Below are 22280 nucleotides of genomic sequence, written 5' to 3' on the forward strand. Positions count from 1 at the left end.
TCCAGCCTATATTCCCTTCTACAAAAGTCATTGTGTAGGCTTTATTTAGTTAAAAAAGATACAGACTCTTAAAACCCTATGGGCTTCTTAGATTGAATCATTGGGGACTTTTTTTTTTCCATATTGGTATTTGAACACATTCCTGTTCTGTGAATAAAGACTTGAAAAGAGAGATTCATAGGTCTGTGATGTTCAGGCACAGTATATTAAAAAGCTATGTTACTATTAGTTTGTAAATTGTCCTTTTTGATACCATCTTGTTTTCTTTTGTAGGTATGAATTAAAAAACTGTTGTCAATAAAATTCAGAAATCTTGTTTTTTATTTTAAAAATACAATTGAATATTTAAAAATGTTTTCTCTAATGGCTTGAGGGAACATTGATAGTTTAGGAAAAAGTGCTAGGTCACAGCTATTTTAGTCTTTAATCACTTGAAATTTGGATGTAGCCATTATAGAGGATACAATGGTTAAATCATAATCTGGTTTCTTTAGTTTTGAAGGAACGCTTCTTTATAAAACTACTGCAGATGAGTTGTCTTCCACACTAAATAAGTTCAGAAATGTTAGTTACTTAGACCACAGTTCCTTTGGTGCAATCATGTTTTCTAATTGAAATGGTAAAAAAAAGGCATATGCTCTGAATTCAAATAGTGACATGGCAAAAGTGTCTTGAATCCTGAAACATGGACTTCATCTGCTTTCTTCCATTGTGTGCATTTTCATATTGGCATTGGGAGGCTCAATTTCTTCCCTTTTAGTACTAAAAGAAGAGGAGGGAAAAAATTAGCCCAATAACAGAGAGCAATGGCTTTTAAGTTTCCATATTCTTATGCTATACAAAGAACATTTAATGATGTCTTTAGCACAAGAAAGTACATTAATTTCTACACAAGATATACTAAGATGAATGGTTTTTTTCACCTAACTACTCAGAGCCAGTAATATCTAGCAATTCTAGAATGCAAAGATGGGTGGGGGGACAACACAGTATAATTGGAAGTTAATATACTTTTTATTTCCACTTGTGATTTAGAAGACATGGCTATGATATTCCCTCCAAAATTCATTTTTTCCTTCATACATCCATTAGTTTTTATTAAAAGTTAGGAATGAAAAGGTACAACTAAAGTGATGGGAAAGCTTCTAGGTTCACAAACTATGTGACTTCCTCATAAATAAAACAAATAATCAAAAATAAAATCACTGATTGACAGTCATCTTGAAGCTTTTTGGGGGAAGAAATATTCAAATTTGGAAGCAGAGCGTGCTGTGGGTTGCTTAGGCCCAGCTGAAACAGGTTTTGACAGTGTTCCCCCAAGGCAGGAATGCTGTCTAAAGTTGGTCTAGGAATTTTAGACCTCTTAAATTGCTCATAATCCAAGAAATAACCCAAACCTGTGACTCATAATGCCACAGGAGATAGCATGTTGTAATCCATTTATTCTTAATCTTTTGGTAATCCTTACCTTTGGTGACATAGAGATAAAAAAAGTCACAATAGAAGATTGTCTGTACTACTCCAGAAACAACAGCAATTTGATCAATGAAGTTTTCTGTGTGATAACGCCAGATCCAGTTGGCAAGATAAAGTGCACGATAAAGGCCCAAGAAGAAAAGGTAATGTGTTGTGATTGTCTCAGCTTCACCTGTTTTGCTAATCATAAAAAGTTGTGGAAGGATAGCCACTGATTCTAGATAAATTGAGAAAGTCCATAGTATCTGAGGAAGAACAGTAAATCCAAAATAAATATCCAAAACATTGACACAAAAAGTTACAAATATGCACAAGCTATTTAATAAGTGGTTTTAGAAAGCTGGCCTCACAAAAATAATGGACGCCATTATACTTAAGCAGAAACAAATATCTTACCTCTAAAGGAGTGAATTGGTAGTTTTCTAAAAATGAGAGACCTGTGACAGGAACCAAAAGGAACTCAAGACGGAAAGTATCCTTTTCACTGTCAAAAGTTTTCCGGAATTTTCCATAGATCAGGTACACAGTAGCATAGGCACAAAGTAAGAAAATAACCTACAGAGAAACAAAAATCATTGCATGCTATTCGTTAGATCTTCCCTGTTCAAGGGCAGCTTTTCATAGTTGGTCAGTGATACTAACTGAACACAGACTTTTAACATCTGATGAACTGAGCTGCAGCTCCAAAAATCTTAGGGGCCCAATAAAGTAAGTTAATTTTGAAGTTTCTACTTGATTTTATAACGATAAATTTAACAGTTAAGATAATACCTTTCCATACATTTTCTAAATGTCAAGCAAGTGGAGGAAAGATTTATAGCATGGAAGCAAGAGTTGCTATACAGGGTATTACCTAATTATTGCAGGTACATTTATGTGACTTGCAATACTCCAGCTGTGAACCTCATGTATTGTCTTCCTGGTCTATCCACCTTGCTCAGCAGTGGATAGAACAGTATAATCTTTTTCAGAGATGCATCAATCCGTATAATTCATGTGGATCTGAAGTATGATGTTTTTGTTTCTCGATTCTTATTTCCAGTCTGACCTGATTTTTTCTAGTATTGAATAGTTGGTTTTCATGGCTGTTGAATAAACACATGGCCTCCTCCAACACTTTTCAAATGTGTCAATCTCTCTCTTGTGCAGAGTCCATCCTTTGTACCGCATAACAGGAATGCCATTCCTGGCCTTTAGTACTACTTAATGGCGTTTTCACACATTGAAGTAAGCTATAGTTTTAATTCTGTAAAGTCCCTGAATATTGCGACTGCTTTCAGGCCATCATGCATGTTCTGTGCATTGCAATGAGAGGAGAGTAGCATTTTTAAAAAATTCAATGGATTAGTCCTGGAATGTGGGTCTCTATTTATTTCAGTGTGTTTTGTGAGTTTTATAAATTTGAAGATAAATTAACGATATGGGGACTTTAGCATATCTGTACTTTTGGAAGCTTGAGGGCAGTACCACCCGGTAAATTTGACAGTAGAAACATAGAAATAATTTGCAACATTCTACCTTTAATCCCACTGGATATGAACAGCTGGAAAAATTTTAAAAAAAACATCTATGGTGCTGAGCCTTTGCATTTGTTAAGTTAGTAAAAGCGAATCTGGCTCCCCCATTGGCTTTGCTTGTCAGAAAGTTACAAAAGGTGATCACATGACCCCAGGAGACTGCGACCCTCATAAATATGAGTCAGTTGCCAAGCATCTGAATTTTGATCATATGATCTTGGAGATGCTGCAACAGTCATAAGTATGAAAAATGATCATAAGTCACTTTTTTCAGTGCCGTTGAAACTTTGAACTGTCACTAAACAAACTGTTGTAAGTCAAGGACTACCTGTACATTAATAATGTAAAATTACAGTGTCTTAATTTGGAAGTGGGAGGGGGAATTATTTAGCTATCCCTTATTCAACATAGGCTACACTTAAATAATTGCGTGGCTTAAAACATCTGAATTACTCAATGAATGATTTAGCTTTTTTTTTCTGTTTCCTTACCTTCATGATGGTATTGTAAAAGGAGATGAAGTTTGTGACGAGGTCAAGGTAACGGCTTGTGAAAACAAGTGCAAAAAGGATCTGACTCTTTCCTGAAATACCTACACATCGTGAGATATGAATAACAAAGATAAAAGAAACGAAGGAAAGGCTGCTTGAGGCTTTAAGCCTAAAGATGCAGATTGCTTAGTTGACTGCGGGAGGCAGCAACTGATACCTGACACCACAACCACTCAAGAGAATATTCTGAAATCAAAGCACCAGCTTCAGTCATGGAAAGAGTCAGTATTGGCCACTCGGTCAGGCAGCTGAGTAGTCCAGCCCAGGTTCATGTATTATTCTGTTCTATTTTGTTTAATGGTTACAATTACAAAAGTGTGTTCCTTTAAAAAAAAAAAAAAAGCTGTTGTGGCTGAATGATGCATGACATTAGGAAAACACATAGTTCTTTTTGCAAGGCTCAGAAGCTTACTCAAAGGAAACTTCTTTATAACCTGGAAATAGCATTTTCTCTCAGAAATGAAACTTCTGGGGTTACAAAACTTTCAACTCCTTTGCTGGTTACCCAAATGTTTACCTTTGAGATCCGCCAAAAAAATTATTTTTTGTTTCTGCAAATGGTTTTTATAAATAACAGTGTGATTCAGTAACGGAATATTTGTGTGTGTATCTCTAGTTTAAGACATCTACACATGTATATACAGTATAGATATAAAAAATATTTTAAGAAGAAAAATCACTAAAATAGTTTATTTAAAAAATTTACACTAATGTCTACCTAAAGGTAGTAACATCAAACAAAGCTTGATACAAATGAATTAAAGTAGCTGAAAATAAATATTAGGATCAACTCTTTTTAGAAGTATAAGAAACAGTAAAAGCTATTAAGACTAGCGATTGTCCCACAAAATCTCAGTAACACCTACTTCCTACTACAAACTGACTGGTACTAGCAATCCTTTTTAAAAAGAGAAGAATGGTCAAGTAAGAGCAGAGAAAGTTAATCTTTTAGTCTTGTTTTGGAGCAATGATTTCTTGAAAGTTTTCAAAAGCAGTTATATGTATATACAATATGTTCAAATAATTGAACCACACTGCCTTATTTTGTGATGGTAAGAACTGCATCAGGATAATTTAAAAATTAATGTTTATCCAAAGTACCGGCTGTGCCTATGGTCTTTTGTCACAATAGAATAGTCTGCAATTGTAAGGAAAAAGGAATAAAGAGGCATGCTTGATTTGTCTATTTAAGAGTGCCTCTTTTCTGTATTTATCTCTCCTTTTCATTCACATATAAATACACCCAAAATGTCAAAATGCTTCCATTCTGTCTGAGAAGGGAATCATTGGATAATTCCAGTGATTCAAAATCTTCCTGTACATTTGTTATTTCCAAAACCAAATACTATTTATAAAAGAGAAAAGGCGTGGATGGGTGAATCAGCAAGTTGAAGACAAATTTTCAGACATTGTAATTCAATCATTACACTGGCTGACAGGTCCTTTTTTTTCTGTATTCTCACAGTGTCACTCGGGCCGATGAAGAACATTTGAACATTGGTTGCAATTCACCGTAATTGGTTACAAAACTTTTATTTTGTTTGGGTGGACTGCAACCAAATTATACAAGGGAATACAGCACATTGGAGTTAAATCGGTATCTATTAGAAAGTATATCTTAAAATTGTGCCTATGATTTTTATTCTCAGCCCACCTGAGGGCCACAGGATTGTTTTACCATTCATTCTGAACATTAAAATTAATGGAAAATCCATTAGTCTCTCTCCATCCCCTTCCCATTCATCCAATCCCTCTGGAGCAGTGGTTCTCAACCTTTTTAATGCCGCGACCCCAACCGGTCGTAAGTCGAGGACTAAACCGGTCGTAAGTCGAGGACTAAACCGGTTCTAAGTCGAGGACTACCCAACCGGTCGTAAGTCGAGGACTTTCCCTGCCCGGGAGTGCCGCGCATGCGTGGTTCCGCCCCCTGTGCCGGCCGAGGCGTAGCTGGTAAGCGGCAGAGACGGAGCAGGCCGACCACCAGCTGGCCCAGCCCAAGGGAGGTAAGGCACCTGCCGGAAAACGGGGGAAAAAATGGCGGACAAAAAAAATGGCCGACAGCCTTGCTTGGCGACCCCCATGAAATGGTCGATCGACCCCAAATGGGGTCCCGACCCACAGGTTGAGAAACTGCTCTGGAGGAAAAAAAAGTTTACAACATAGAAGACATTTACTTTGGAGTAAGCCTCACTAAATTCAATAACAATAAAATCAGTTTCTAAATGTATGTATAACTGAATTGAGCATATATGTCTATCATTCTATTGTACAATTTTCAACAATACCGAGCATCAGTGTTGCAGCCCCATGAGTGTTTCTTAGCCCATTTACATGGCAACCACTTCTCTTTGTGCATTGATTTGTGTGTGTAAGAAAAAGTTGAAGAGAGAAAGCTGGAAAGGACACTAGCATTACATCTGGCTTTATTCATTAGTGGATCTAACTCCACCCATCATCTGCTAATTTGTTAGCACTCCTTGGATATTCTTTCTGAGACTTCATAAAATGTTCAGCACATTGGATGGGAAAAGAAAGATTCTGGAATACATTTACAGATACAGGGAGGGGAAAGAGTGCCTTAGCTTTTTTATTACTACTCTGAGTAAATTCTCTCTTTTTGGAAACAATTTGAAATTGGCTGGTAGCTTCAGAAAAGCACGGTCACAAAATGATTGCAAATGACAATATAAGCAAAACAGGAAAGGAAAGCAACATGTTGTAGAACATAGAAAAGAATAGACTTGGTCCCTGAGAAACAATCATTTTATGAGCTAGAGCAGTGTTTTCCAAACCTAGCAACTATAAGACGGATGGGCTGCCTGGGGAATTCTGAGAATCGAGGTTCACACATCTTAAAAGTGTTCAAGTTTGAAAACACAGAGCTAGAACATAAAAACGTTCTTACAAATTTTCTAGGTCAACTTATTTATTGTACAGCTAAGGCCTACAAGCAATCTGTTACTCTTTGAGATGCCACAAGATTCTTTTCTCTTTTCTCTAGACAGTTATTCTAGTGACCTGTTTGGATTTTATTGGGGTTTCTTTCCCATTTGCTTTGCCTCCAACACAATTGTGAAGGCCTTAACTAAAGTTTTAAAAAATTAAAAGAAGACACCTGGATGGAGGATTGAGAGGGCAACAGAGAAATACAAAAACAAGAGGAATGCTAATGCTTAATTCAAGCTTGTATGTACTGTTGCATTTTAAAGAGAAAATGTGTCACAGGTTATCTCAGGGTCTTTGACAGCACATTCTAATTATTGAATCGGGGAACATCATACCTGGTCCTCCATCTTTGCTATCCAAAGTGGGGCTGGGGAAGTTACAAAAGACTAGAAATTCACCACTTCAATACTACATCTAATTTCTGAAATCTATCAAACACAGGCTGGGACAGGGTGGAGGAGACAAACAATTTGAGAAGAAATTGAACTCCATTGACACTGGTGGAAATTGGTTACTGCTGATGCTTGAGTCTGGAGTTATCATTGTCTGCAGCTGCAAACATGCTAAGTTTAATAGGGATGGACTTTACGTGGAAGAAATTAAAGATGAATATTCCTATTTAATAGTGCAATTTTTTTCAACAATGATGACTCTGGGTAGGCTCTATAAAAATCTATGAATTGAGAAACATGATTGCTTATTTAATCTATAGTATTATCAGATGGGTACACATCAACGTCAGAAACTATACAAAGTTTGCATTATATAACTTCATAGCAACACTTCTAAACACATATTTTATTCTTGGAATCAGGAAGGAGATTGGTGTGATAGAGTGGGATGGGCTTGCAGAAAGGAAACTGGGCATAGAAGGATTTTTTTCAAAGTCTAGGAAATATTTTTGTGGCAAAGAATGTAACAGGTGAGAAGAAAGCAAGAACGTTAAGCAACTGATACGAAGTTGGAGCCTTAGAAACTTTTCTCAGGAATACATTTTAGGTTTTAGTGTCTCAAATTTAACATTTTTGGTCTAGACCAGTGTTTCTCAACCTTGACAATTTTAAGGCATGTGGACTTCAACTCCCAGAATTTCACAGCCAGCATTGCTGGCTGTGGAATTCTGGGAGTTGAAGTCCACATGCCTTAAAATTGTCAAGGTTGAGAAACACTGGTCTAGACCAGGGGTAGGCAACCTTGGCTCTTTTATGACTCGTGGACTTCAACTCCCAGAATTCCTGAGCCAGCTGTGCTGGCTCAGGAATTCTGGGAATTGAAGTCCACGAGTCATAAAAGAGCCAAGGTTGCCTACCCCTGGTCTAGACTAATAAAGATGACATTGTTAAAATGGATTGTAATTAAAAAAACCTTTATGGTTGCTATCTAAATTCAAGATAGATTGAAATTTTTTTTTTTTTTTTAAAAACTATCTCAGCTCCACTCCAAATGTCAAAGTGTGGGTTGCTATGGTACTAATGATTTATGCCTCAAGTTGCAAGCACTGGAGGCCAGGGGAAGGGGGCAAGACGTTCAGAAAGGTGGGCAGGTGGGGAGCTATTCTGCCTTCCTTGCATTCCCTTGGCTAGCCTGTTGCTGTTAAGCATGTTGGAGCACACGTTTGTGAGCTGCTCCTCCAGTTGGTCCTGGCCCTAACACTGGTAGATGGAAGGGATGCCATCTTTTTGCTTGCCTTAGGCTGCAAAGGCTCTTGGCTGAGTCTAAAGTTTCCTAGTTGAATTAAATCGGATTAAATGTGTTTTCTTGCCTCCTCCTCCTCCTCCTCCACAGCAATAAAAGCCTCTATCTAGATTGGGATATGAAGGAATTACAAAGTGCCGCTGAGCTTAATAACTCACTTTCTGATTTCCTTCCCATATTCCTTCTTCCATATTTATTCCTCTCTGCTTTATTATAACATTGTGCTATACATCTAGGATGAATGTGACTCCAGCAGCCTAAGGCTACATCCCAAATCTGACACTCTGTGGTCCATTTGTGTTCAAGTAAAAAAAATTCTGGCTGGCCTGCCATTCTATATGGCTTTCTCATCAGCTTCCGCAAGACAGAGAAGAGAATAATGATAATGATAATACCTACCAGCACATGACTTTGATCTCCAGATTTTCACTATCAAAATGATCATAGCTAAGAGATGAGAGACATCTCCAAGGATCCGAAATACATTCATGATGGCCCAAGAATATCCTACAGGAATCTGAAGAGAAGCAAGTTAATGTAAATTGAAAAGGAAGACGCCGATTCTCCACTCTCAAAGCTTGGGAAAAGGTGCTGCTCCTCCTCTTTGTCAGCTTCCTGCTTAATGATCCCTTTTCGTTAAGTTTCTTTGGATATGCCTGTTTCTAGGTGAAGAACTCTCTCACAGCAGAAATCTTCAGAAATGTGCACGGAGGTTTAAAATTAAAACTTGATTGTACTCTGCACAGAACAAAAGAAAAACTTTTTATACTTCTTCTGTAGAAAGTTTCTGGCTTCTCTGAAACGGATTAGCTCCTCTCGACCAAGTAATGGAAGCCCATTGGAGAACAGCCTCAGTGCAGACACTGGGTGACGTGGCATAGATGCTGTTTGTACAGAGAGGATGGTGGAGGGAGGCGGGAGCAGCCGCTAAGCCAACTTAGCTAAACTTTCTCTTGCATCCCTTGACTTCTCAAGTTACAGCTTGAAATGTCCTTAAAGGGAAAAAGACAGGGAGGAAGCAGATTTCTCTTTCTAACTGGGGGGGCGGGGAGGGGAAGAGAACTATTTAAATGGATTCAGATTCTGGAGATGGTGGAGGGCCCACCATTAAATAACAACTCTCACTTGGGATCATGGTGAGGCTCTGTGCAAGGTCATAATTCCCTTCAGTGCTCAGTATTCTGTGCAGATTTCTTTAGTCTCGTTGCAAAGAGATTTAGAAGTCGATGGATGCCTTCTTAACTGTTAAACGAGTTTTCTTTATAATGTTCCAAGTTAGACTGTTTGCATTTCATTCTATCCAAAGAGCTTATTTCCTTGATTTAAGTTATTTCGAAGAGGAAAACACATACTTGGGGATGGAAACAGAATTCATTCATTCATTTATACCTAATTTTTCTTCCATGAAGCTCAAAATGACAGTCCTGGTTCATCCAGGACTATTCACTCCACCCATGCAGGCTGAGATTCTTGTGGCACTTGAAACTGCATCTCCTCTGATGGGAGGTCCTTTATATAATGGGCTAAGCCACTGATATTGTGGCAGTGCGACTAGCATGCGTTGACAGTGACAGGCCAGGATCCCTTTGGAACAGCTTTCCAGAACGAATCCTTTATTTGGACACATATTTCCCCCCCCCTCCCACCACCATTTCTTGACCTGCATCTGGATTCCTTCTTCCACACCTACAGCTTTTTAGGTGCACAATTAAGGAATTGTTGAGGATCAGGAAAGAGTGGAGAGAAGGATGGAAGAGGCTTACAAGCTAAATCCCATAAAGAATAGTTAAAGGAACCTGATGTGTTTAATCTAAAGAAGAGAAGGCTAAGGGTTAGAAGTGCAGCATTTGAATGCATGAAGGAATATTAGAGGGCAGAGGGTTCTTTTACCTCCATAGCACTGAAGGTAAAACAAGACCTGATGGTGGAAGCTTTACAGTGAGATCTAAATTTAAATCAGTGTTTCTCAACCTCGGCAGCTTGGAAATGTGTGCAAGCTTGCTGGCTAGAGCACTGTGGAAGCTGAGATCCACATTCCTTCAAGTTCACAAGGTTGAGAAACACTGATTTAAAGCAAAGAAGAATTTCCTGACTGTAAGAATTCAGAGGCAGTGAGATAGTTGTGCTACTCTATCCCTGGAGGTTTTCAAGAAAAGATTGGGCAGCCATTTGTCTAGGATAGTACGAGGATTCCTGTACGTGTCAGGGAGTTGGATTGGATGACTTCCAAGATGCCTTCCAATTCAGTGTATTAATGATGCAACATAACCAATCTATTGTAGAAGGTAACCACACTCATGGATAATATATGCAAATAAATTAAAAAAACGAAAAACTACCCCAACTGGGAGTAGAGTTTCTTATCTGCTCAAACATGTCACTTTACAGTAGCACTAGCATGTGTGATGTGAACAGAGCAATACTGAAGTATGAGCAACTCCTGATGGATGTTATGGCGTGGGAAAAATGCCTGTTTTCCAGATCTCTGGACGATTTTTCCCCCCAATTTTTTTGTCAATTCTTTATAAACTGATCTGATACCCCTTCCATTACACATCAAATGTTTAATTTGTTTCAGAGCCACAGTATGTATCTTGCTTACAGTACATTTATCTGCTTTTCCTAACAGTCAGTTATACTCTCCAGCTTATTCAAGCTTCTGTTCTTATTGGATTTTCCCATGTCATATAAAGTATTGGCGTCCTCTATTCACTAATCAGGATCACACTTCACAACAGTGAATTCCTGAGATAAGCAGGCAACCCCACCTGCAAAAAGCAAGCCTCTTAGGAGGCCAGGAACTATTAAGAGAACAATATTTTCCTCCATTGTTTAAAGGTAGCATCCCTCTGCCTGAAAATTGGACCTGCCTTTACTTTGATACAGAATGATTATATTTAGGTTCTTAATGTTGGAACTATTTCATTTGCATTTACTCTTCAGTATCTCATAACGTATCTTGCACGAGAGGCAGTGGGTGTAGACAGAGAGAAATGTACTTTATTACCCTCTTTATTTTTATTTGCTCTCTGTGAAATTGTTAAGCTCAATACCCTTGCTATAAAATAGGAAGTAGCTATGAGAAAATGCTACTTTATTAATGTGGCCACCTGCCCAGCAAAAAAAGACAGGTGCTGAGAAATTACTTTTGGAGTCACATATGAAGTCAGAGCTTGGAACCATGTGTCCCAGATAAATTCTGCCTGACTAACCTATATCATACAGAGTGTCTGATAAAAGTCCTCACCTATCGTGCATTCTCTGAGAGAGCTCCCCTCCTTTGGAATACCTGCCATCCATGATGACAATGGCCTCCACTGTCATAATTTTCTAGAAGATGAGCCTTCTAGAATGCTTTGGGATTGATTGTGAAATCATTAGTAGCCTGTTAGTTTCTTATTATTTTTGTTATTTTGCTATTTATTATTATTGTATTTCATCATTGGTATCTATAGTATATGCCCCTGGAATCCATTAAGATTGAGATGGAAGAATCCATCAGATAGATAAATAGAAAAATGTTGTGTTGAAAGCCAAATGGTTCAAAATTGCCTGGGATCTCCACTGTATGTAATACTTTTGTGGTTCTTTACACACACACACACACACACACACACACCTTACATACATACATGTTTTGTGGCTGTACAGTGCATTATTGATTTGATCAGATATTATGTTTGAAACTGGCTTTTTTGCTTCTATTGTATAAGCTATTCTTTTAAGTACAGTCATACTCTCACAAAAAGTCCATGCTAGTCCCTTTATAAGAACTCTCTTATCCAACACATTGTTACTTTGGCCAAATTTCATCCAACTTCTCACTTAATTTGTGAGCATGGAACTTTCTAATATAGAACTGTCTGTCTACAGTGTTGAGTGTTGACTTGATAGCATATATTAAAGGATGGAAACATGAGTACACCTGGGCACTAAAGGCAAAAAATCCAAGTAGATGAAAGATGAGTATGCTAGTCTTATTTTATCTTTTAAATAGTTTATTCTGTAGGCTGCATCTCATCACCCTACTTATACTGCAGATTATTTTAGATCTTGGAACAAGATCTTATGAAGGTCTTTTGGGGGGGGGCATGTGTATTCCTTAGCTATAAACAAAATTCTGCCATTCTCTTTCTCTCTCATCATCTCATCATCTTTTTTTCATATTATGTCTTTTATCTGAGAACTGAAGGCAGTTTATATATTAAGGCTGCTGCCTCCAGCTAGACATGTTTTTTTAAAAAATTAAAAAATTCTAATTTATTTTCTAATTAAAAATTAGAAAAAAAACCCAGCTCTCATGACCTTAGCATCCCCATATCAATCCAGAAAAAGCTTATTTCTTTTACTGCCAATTTTATATATTTTTCTTACCCAGAAGAGTATTCTATTTTCAAAGTCTTGTTATTTATTGTGCCCTGCCAAAACAGAAATTCAATAAAACATGTGAAACAAAATTCAGTTTCTCATCTTCTGTGCAAGGCAGAAAACATATAAAGCCATTCAGAAAAGAAAATACATATGCCTTTTGGGAAATGTGTGCCTGTGATCTCTCAATAACCCTTGGTGGCTTTTGAGTTATTGATGGCTTGTTTGGGTTTACAATTTTAAGACTTGAGGGGCCAACAAAATGCATCATTTTGTTTGGGGAGAAAAATAAATATTTTAACTGGGTGCTGCCCTCCTGACATATTAAGAGATATGGGTCCAGCCCTAGCTGTGCCATCACACCCTACAGAAATAGTCAACATCCAAGAAAAGGAAGAATGCCTCTAAAATACTAATGTATTTTGTTTGATTTTTGTATGTAAAGTAGGAACAGAGAACCTGTATTTTTCATAAACAAGTATTCTCCAGAAGAGTAGAAAATATAACTAAGAGTTATTAGTGGAGCTAGAAACATGAAGCAGGGATATACAACCTAAGGCTTTCAAGATGCAAACGGCCCCTCCAATGATGCCAACAAATTACATTTTTTTAATGCAGAAGGAAAATATTATACACATACACACACATAATTTATTTATTATATAATTGCTATTTATTTTATCCTGGTTTCATCCTGTATATATAGGATGAAACCATATCGATTGAATTTGCCCTGGCTCTGCTCACATCCTTTTTCTGACCTCACCTAGGTTTTTTGGAGTGTGAGTCTCAGCTTGTCTATCAAAGCCCAAAAGTGATGCACCCCTGCCTTAAAGAGCTGGTTTTTGAGTAGGTACTTAGCGTGACACAACATTCCCTTGCCGAGCAAATTATCCCTCTCCCCACCCCCAAAGTATGGAGCACCCCCTCTGGCTGTCCTAGTCTTAGAGTGAAAATTTGCCCTGCAATGGATGCCACAGTAGCCTGCCTCAAAAGGAAGGAGATGAGTGAGCAGGGGCCCATCTCTTTCCCTTCAAAGCAACCTTGTGCCGCTGCCCTCTGAGGGCTGCCTTTTCATGCCATGTTCTTCAGGCTGAGGAGAAGGCAGAGGAGGAGGCAACCTAGGCATGAACGATCCAAAGGCAATGATTGTGACATCCATGTGCCATCAAATGGCTGAGGGAGGATGTGGGTGAAGACAGGCTTGAAAGAAGGGGGAAGAGTTTCCAAATTTGGAATAACTGAGAAAGAAAAAGTTGGCACATGAAGTGGGAACAATTAAAAATAAACCTTCCCCCACCTCCTCTATTGCTGCAAAATAAGCTTGAAGAGCCTCACTCCAGGTGTCTCCCTGTCTCCTAAAATAACCCAGAATGCTGCTACTGTCTCTCTCTTTTTCTCTGTGATGCTTCCCTCCCCATCTCAACGAGTGCCTTGAGTTTCCATGGTGACTGCAAGCCATGTCGCTAGGGTGACAAGAAAGAAAAATATTTAAAAAATCAAAAAGAGAGGTATTTTTCGGGAGGTTTTTTTTTAACTTGAAATATTTATTTATTCTTTTTTACCAAAATGAGGCCTAGTCATTTTCAACCCTTGTCCAACTGAGTAGCTCTTAGAGGTCATGGCCACGCTGCCTAAGGATCTAACATCCCTAATGATATTATGCTGAGGAAGACATTCTTTTTCCTAAGACCTCTTCTCCATCACAATTGCTTGATTTATAAGCCAAACCACTGAGCGGTTTATAAGGCCAGTCAAATAAATAAATAATCCAATCCTTATTTGTTGTGAATGTAAAGATCCTGCATATGCCACTTCAACATCTGAAGGCATGTGCAAGAAGTCGGGAATTGCAAAATATGGATCTGAGCCTTGAATTAGGGCCTCCAAGCATGGAGCTTTGCTTTATGTATTTATGGTAATATTTATATTCCTCAGTCTTCTGCACAATTCTAGGTTGCTCACAATAATTATAACACAGAAATATAAAACAATGAAACAATCGGGGAGAAACACAACAGCAGTAATTTAAAAAATGAAAGCAAAGTGATAAAAAAGCAACAAGCTTATACACAGAAGCCGTCCTCTGAGGAATTTCATTAACTTCCTAAATTTCTAAGGCAAAGCTACTGCAAATGACATCCTAGATCCTCTAAGGAGTTCTCTCCAACACCAAAAGTGTCAATTTTCTTTCTATCCTGCTTCTTCAAATTCTAACATTCATATCCATAAAGTATTACAGGGAATAGCATTACTTGCATTATTCTGATCTTTGTAGGTATTAAGGTGACCAACCGTTCTCCTTTAGGGAGGACAGTCCTCCTTTTGTAAGTTCTGTCCTCCCTCGAAAAGTGTCCTCCTACATGTCCTCCTTTTTGATATTTGAAGACTAATCTGCAGGGCTTTTTTTTCTCATAGAACGCTCAGAACGGTGTTCCGGCACCTTTTTTTTTATGGGTTTTTTTCAACTTTTGCATGAGCTGTGCTACTCCCCCTATTGGCTTTCAAAAGCCAATAGGAATTGCTGCTGAGCCCGCCAAAACACCCGGCTGGCAAACTTTGCACATGCAAGTTGTCTGCAGTGAAGGCGAATTGGCAGGAACTTTGCACCCCTCCCTGCTACCCAACTACACCATTTCCTAGTTAGTTCCAAAGATACCTGGAGGAGACTGGAGCGGTAAGTTTCTCTTGATCTTCGGCCCTGCTAGGGCAATAATGGCTGCAGGCGCAAGAGGCAGGGGCGGCAGGGGTGCTGCGGGCGGAGGTGTAAGGGGCGGTAGTGGCCGGCTGTCCTCTGTGCTGTGGGAGCCGCGGGCTCGGCTCTACACAGGGCTGCGCAGGGTGGGTGCTGGTGCTGGCGGGGCGGCTGCAGGCGGGGGGTGTTGATGGCAGGCTGCCCCCCGGGGCCGGAGCCGGCGCAGCTGGTGCTTTGGGAGCCGCAGGGCCAGCTCTACTACATGTTTTTTATTATGCATTTATCATATTATAGTGTATTCTGTATTATTGTTGCAATGAATAAAATGTTTCTTTTATTTATGATATTTTTTTCTTCAATTTATTTGTGTCCTCCTTTTCATTGTAAAAAAGTTGGTCACCTTACAGGTATAGACAGATCAAGGCCTCAAGGCTCTTATGGCTGTTCAACTCTTAAGTGCTATTTGATATTTTTTGACTACCTATCTATGTTCTATTGCTTTGCCCATGTTATGGATTTTATCTGCCTTTAAAAAAACAATTCTTGCTTGAGTAGTTTATTACATCAAACAGAAAAGTATTAAGGAGATAGAGAATGGAATTTTTAGATAGGCCCTAATTCTAGAAGCCTTTTTAAGATTTTGTCTAATTCTTGCGGTGGGTGAGTGGGGAATCAACACACTCCCAATTAAATAGTTTACATGGCATGGAGAATTTCTTTATCCTTAGACAAGACTAGGACTCATTGGAGCTAACTCTAATTTGCCTCTGGGTTAACTACAGAATTAGCAGAATATGCTTTCTATCCCATGGCCATGTTGCATGAACAAGACCAATGAAAAGCAGAGACTTGAGATAAAAATCCATGTAAAAATTTGCAGCTGAAAGACAACATCAGTGAATTAGCAATGCCTATTGAAATAATAAAAATAGCTTGGAGTAACAGTAAATTAACAATTGAACTCCATAGAAAAGTTCCATAAACTTGTATGGTTACTTAAGTGTTCTGTGTTTCAGCCAGATTCTCTCCTGTATATTAGCCACCCAATCTATATACCTCTTTCTTTCTTTCTTTCTTTCTTTCTTTCTTTCTTTCTTTCTTTCTTTCTTTCTTTCTTTCTTTCTTTCTTTCTTTCTTGTCAAATATAAGTATCACCCATCTCACTCTCAGAATGACTTCAATGTGACTTCATATGGATTATATGGATTAACTTGTTCTTAAGCCATTTAGGCTGTAACTAAAATAATAATTTTCACTTCAGAGTGAGTTTGGATATGAATGCAAAGTCAATAAATCCATAAGGGCTCTTGATTACTATGTGACAAATAGATGCATGCTCATGGGATTCAACAGTATCCCTCAGAGTGTCTAATCAATTGGCAATGTTTGAATACAGTGAATCTTATATTTTCTTTCCTGATATGTATTCAGAAATTAAGCTCTATAACTTATGCTTTTGCCCAGTTGTCCTATATTTTTATAAATTGAGCGTAAGGTCCTTAAGAAAATGGGTCCATTAAAATTTAATTTTTTAATCAATACTAAAGGATTTTCAAATGAAAAACATCATTCTATTGGATAAAGTAACAGACAGACTTTGCTTTGCTAAGAAGCTGATTTTCTGGTTTTCCACTGATTTTGGTTGTTCCTGCGTCTGAATGTTTGCTCTTCTTCTGTATCCTCCTATTAAATCAGAAAGCCAAGATCCTTTCTCTCTGGCCATTTTCTTTGCATCTTCTCCATGTGTTCTGAAAACAAGGTGCTATTCATATAACTTGTTGATTAAATAGCTTGCATTCATTTTATTTCTTATTATATTGCACATAACCATATTTTTCACTCCCCAAATCTCAAAAACAGTTTTAATCTAAACTTTACTCATCTTTATCACTCTCATTAAAATACTAGGAATAAGGAGCAAAGCATGTCAGACTATTACTTCCCTGCCCCAACTGTTGCAGATCCCGGAGTTTAAAGGAAATATCTTTATCTCTATGGAAGTAGAAAATATTTTTTAAAATGCCCCACCTCTGTTTTGCACATAATATGTTCATGGGGAAAAAAAATCTAGGCACTTTTCTTTTCTCATAAAAGTAGCCCAAACTCAAGAGCTGGGAAGCAGGAATTCAACTAGAGGGTTTAAAATACTAGCAGGATCAGCTCTCCAACACTACAGTCTCTTGGGATTGAAAACTTACTTTTTTATTTATAGTAATTTTATTAAAAATTACAACTAAAAAGATAAAAAAACTAAAACTAAAAAAGAAAAAATAGAAAAGAAAGAAAAAATAAGAATATAGCAAAGAAACAACGAAATAAACTACTTCCCCCTTCATTACAAGTATAAAGAATTTATCACCTTCTTTTAAAATACAGCAAATGATCTCTTCTTTCTATATACCATTTCTTATTTATAAAGGAATCCTTAAAGCCTTGTTCTGCTCAGCAAAAGTCCATTTAGGTTTACCAGAGATAACAATTATTTAAGTCTTGATCCAATAAACAAATTTAAATTTCTTCCATTTACTTTTAACACCTTGATTTTTAATTCCTTCAAATAATATCTAGAATTTAATTCCTTTTCATTTAATTTTTTGTCCCTTCTCACAAAATTTTTCAAAACTTTAACTTTGGATTTTTTCTAAATCTAATATAGGAATGCTGTCTGGGTCACTCTTTTAGTTTGTTATTTGTATATCCATTTTAATTATTAAGACATCAGCCACTTTCATTTATATATCCAGTGTAACATCTTTTCCAATATAACTCTTGTAGCCTTGCATTTTAAAATCCATTTTCTAATCCAGTAACATTTGTTTCTGTTCCATAACATATTTTAAACACAGTCTATCCATAGAGGCAAACATCCTTAAAATTAACTTGGTCCATTGTTCAAAAATATCCTTTAACATGTCCAGTGTTACAATGTTTTGCACAATTCTATATTGGTAATTCAAATTTAAGTGTTCTTCTCCTTTAATTGTAATCTTTAGCTCTTTTTGGTTCCCTCTAGTGTTTAACCTTCAAAGTCTTAACCTTTGATTTTATTAAAAAGAGAATTCAAAACAAAAGCATTTTTCCATAATCTCCAAATTTTATTTCATATCCATCTGGCCCCTTAGTTTATTTGTAACTTTCCAAAATCAAAGTTCTAATCACACTCTTGCTGTTTATTAAAAAAAATTAAGTCCTTAAATTTGTAATTAAAACTTTTTCACTAAAGACTAAAGGAAACTCACCTAATGCTGTAACACTTGTTAATCCAAGGCTTCCTAACTGCTGAAAAGCAGTTACAAGCAACATCTAAAAAGTGATTTAAAAAGGAAGTATCTGAATCCAGGGTCCTTTTTGAAGTTGCCCACTGCAGTTTCACCAAGATAGTTATTCCCTCATCTCCCAGAGCTCTAAATCCACTATTTGCAGTTTCCTCACAATTGTATAGAGACTTGTGGGTGACCTCAAGTCTTCTTGTCTGGAGAGGAATTAAAATCTATTGTTATTCATTGCCACAGTCATCACCATTTCTTCCCAGAAATGCCAAGGCTTGAAATTTAAAACAATATATGTATGGGAATTACATTCATTTGTTCTCTATTTTCCTTTTCCAAAGTAAATCAAGTTTTAATATTTTAATATGTGGCTATATTGTTTTACAAAAGTAATTTATCCCTAAAACATCACTTCTGTACATACCTGCATGGTTGCGCTATCTTTCATATTGCTAGAATTTTCAAAAGGTTATCTTTACCTGCTGATTTTGTATTCAGTATTTCTGGAGGAAAATATCTTGGTCCTTTCCCCCCTCTCTCTATCTGCCACCCAACTCCAGTTGGGAGGCCCCAAGGGGTTTTTAATTCTTCCTCAAGCCAAAGTTAAAATGGAAGGCAACATTAGAAGAAAGAATTTCCCAACTGAAAAAGCTAGAATATAAGAAGATTTATCCTGAATTGTGGTAGCACCTCAGAAAATCCTGGGAAAGAAGGGATCAGTTGGCAGGGAAAGCCATCCCATTTTCTGTAACTTTGACAGACTGGTTCCAGTTATTCTAACAGACTTATTCTGCATTCCATTTCTCATGGTGATCAGTTTTATTCCCATGATCGAGACTAAAAAAATGTATATTGTTTTCTATATAAAAGTATCTCAAAGTGCTTTACCAAATATAAAATAAGTTAATGATATATATACATATAGTAAAAAGTAAGGGCGAAATAAAAAAGCAGAACTAAACTATATTTTATCAAATATAAAATAAGTTAATGATATGCATACATAGGGAAAAATGTAAGGGAGAAATAAATAAAAAAGCATTTATACAGAAAAATCCTAGATAAAAAGATAGTTTAAAACTGTTGTTTAAATCAGGGATCCCCAACCCCCAGAGCGCCGACAAGCACCGGGCGTGGCCTGCCAGAAACCAGTCTGTGCAAGACAGTGAAGCCCCATCTGCACACATGCAGGATCTAGGCAGTATGTGAAACCATATCACACACACACCAGTCCATAGAAAACCGTCCTCCATGGAATCAGTGCCTGGTGCCCAAAAGATTGGGGGCTGCTGGTTTAAATGATTCTTCTGTCTTGGGAGGAGAGATAATATGAGGTAAAATATATACATCAGACTAATATCAGCTTGCCTTTTCTGACTAACCAATGCTCATTTACTCCCTGAAGGTACTTTGTGTTTTGAGAAAGGAATCTCTTCAAAGTCCATGGGCATACAAGTTGGCTTTAAACATACAGAACCTATATGGCAATGCTTCATTAATAAAAAGTGTCTAGACCAGGGGTAGTCAACCTTGGCTCTTTTATGACTCGTGGACTTCAATTCCCAGAATTCCTGAGCCAGCTAGCTGGCTCAGGAATTCTGGGAATTGAAGTCCACGAGTCATAAAAGAGCCAAGGTTGACTACCCCTGGTCTAGAGACTAGCTAACATCACTGAGCATATAACAGTTAATTTCAACAATTGATGCCAGTCTTCCCCAACTTTGTCCCCTCCAAGTATTTTCTGATTTAATTCCAATATTCCTTACTGTTATTATTGAGGAAGCTGTTTTACCATATGCTGAGCACAAATTAGATTAGTTTTTTTAAAAAAAAATACATAAAATTGATTGAAACAGAATACCAACCTTCATGTTCAGTTAATTATACATCAAGTAGCAGTATGTGGCATTCATATTATTTTAGCAGTGGAAGAGATCGACGTGTATTAACTGAAGCTACAGCTATCAACTGCTTAGATGATGGTATGAATGAATACTTTATATTTTCCCAGTTGTAATTCTCTAATTCTGATTCCAGTTGAGTCAGCTTAATATTATGGAAAGGTCTTGACAAGGAACAAGGAGAAATTTCAGTCATTGCATCACCTTTTAAATGTGAGAGAATACCACAAAGAAATTACTAGGAGAAAATGTGTATACCAAAATGCAGAATTTTTAACTGCAGACTTGATGTGGCCTTCAAGGCTTCAGCAGTTCATTTCTTTCCCCCATTCTCCATATCATTCCTGGAACCTTCTGTTTTTCATATTTTTTCCTTGCAAGTCATATCTTTCTGGTTTTATAATGTAAACAGAATTTGATACTGGAGATTTGGGTTTTTTCTAATGATAGGTCATTGATCCTGAGGGGTGAGATTTGCAGTAAGGAAGAGTTTGGAGGAAGAGGGATCAATTTTGATACCAGGTTCTCTGGGAAGCAATTTGCCCTGGAAATAACCTTCATCCCTACCCTCACTTTATTCTTTAGAAAAGTAAGTTCTGAAAATTGTCCTTAACACCAATAAGAATTTAGCTACCTATTATCTCAGGCTGGAAAGTGGCATCAACTTCAGCTTGGGACAGGCGGATGAAAATATTATTTTTCTACTTTTCCAAGGAGTTACTAGTTCTCCATTTCTACACCTCCCCCATCCCCACAACATTAGCAGCAGGAAAGGTTGGCGGAATGGGACTATTTTGGGGAACGTCTCCTTAGCAACGGCTGCTGCCACCGTCTGTGGTGGTTTATCCATAGGTGCTAAAATATTCTATGCTTCTTAATAAAGAAAGCAGCTGGTAAAGCAAAGATGGAAGTAGGAGGGATTGTCTACCCGACCACTTTGCCCAGTGGCTTCAAACCTTGGAGCTTGGAATTCTAATAGTAAACCCCTGCTTAAAAAATAAGTATAATGTAGAGTATGAATGATGTTTTAAGACAGAATTAGTTCTGGCAATAGTTTCATTAGGGTCTTCATCAGGAAGCAGACACATAGCCTTTTACTGGTGAAAAGTCTCAGTTTTGTATTTACAATTCAAAAGGTTATAACCCCAATAGCAAGCTACGGGTGATTTTTTTTAAAAAAAGCTTCTTTACTTCTTTTGCTTTACCTTCTTTACTTCAGTTGCTTAGTTAGATTTGCAGAAGAAGGCACTTGTTTTAGAATGGAAGAACTTTATGATGAATTCTTTCCTATGGGTGTGTGTGTGAGGGTTTCTAATTAATTCTTACAGACTAACAATAAAGTTTAGCAGGTTAAGAAAGTCTGAAAAAGAAAGTGCATACTCAGAAAACATATACGTTTGTCTTAATTCTTTCTACATCATGAATGGAATGTAGAGCAGGAAAGCAAGTCCTTAAATGAGGTCTGCAATTACCCCCAGATAGAAGAATAAACTTTTCCCACACCAATGATGAAGATGAGAGTCCTTAGGAATTTCAGGATCACATAGAACCTCCCTATGCTATCTGAAATGAGTTTGTTAAATAGTCACTAAGTATGTTTGCAGGCAGAGGGGTATATCCTGATTTCTGGATTGCCTTACATTTATTTTTTGTTTCATATTCACCCTCCAGCTAAAATAGCTTCTCAAAGAAATTTACAATACAATTACAGTAAAATATGACATAGTATCACCATAAAATATGAAAGAACTTGGATTGAAAGCCTAGAGAAATAAGAATGCCTTGATCATTCACTTAAAGTTATTAATCCCAACCCATGGTAACTGGTAGATGATGGAAACCGTAAGCTAATACATCTGAAA

General features: G+C 37.4%; 1 protein-coding gene across 1 annotated transcript; it reads right to left on the reverse strand.

The window, feature by feature from the left end:
- Positions 1-11: 11 nt before the first annotated feature.
- On the reverse strand, positions 12-9053 carry KDELR3 (KDEL endoplasmic reticulum protein retention receptor 3). The gene is made up of 5 exons (XM_015817254.1): positions 8585-9053; positions 3485-3585; positions 1873-2031; positions 1469-1721; positions 12-762 (listed from the first exon to the last, which is right to left on the reverse strand). Exons 1-5 carry the CDS (start codon positions 8673-8675, stop codon positions 722-724), a joined length of 645 nt encoding a protein of 214 aa, XP_015672740.1. The 5' UTR covers positions 8676-9053; the 3' UTR covers positions 12-721.
- Positions 9054-22280: the final 13227 nt, after the last annotated feature.

This window comes from Protobothrops mucrosquamatus, unplaced genomic scaffold (genome assembly GCF_001527695.2).
Source record: "Protobothrops mucrosquamatus isolate PMUCROS unplaced genomic scaffold, P.Mucros_1.0 scaffold569, whole genome shotgun sequence".
NCBI lineage: Eukaryota > Metazoa > Chordata > Lepidosauria > Squamata > Viperidae > Protobothrops > Protobothrops mucrosquamatus.

What these genes read in the sequence shown, in the direction of transcription:
- KDELR3 (XM_015817254.1), bottom strand. Translation starts at nt 8,675, where the DNA reads ATGAATGTATTTCGGATCCTTGGAGATGTCTCTCATCTCTTAGCTATG. An exon ending in TTTACAATACCATCATGAAG is followed by an intron (nt 2,032 to 3,484) that starts GTAAGGAAACAG and finishes GTTTCTCTGTAG; the next exon opens with GTTATTTTCTTACTTTGTGC. An exon ending in ACCAATTCACTCCTTTAGAG is followed by an intron (nt 1,722 to 1,872) that starts GTAAGATATTTG and finishes GTTCTTCCTCAG; the next exon opens with ATACTATGGACTTTCTCAAT.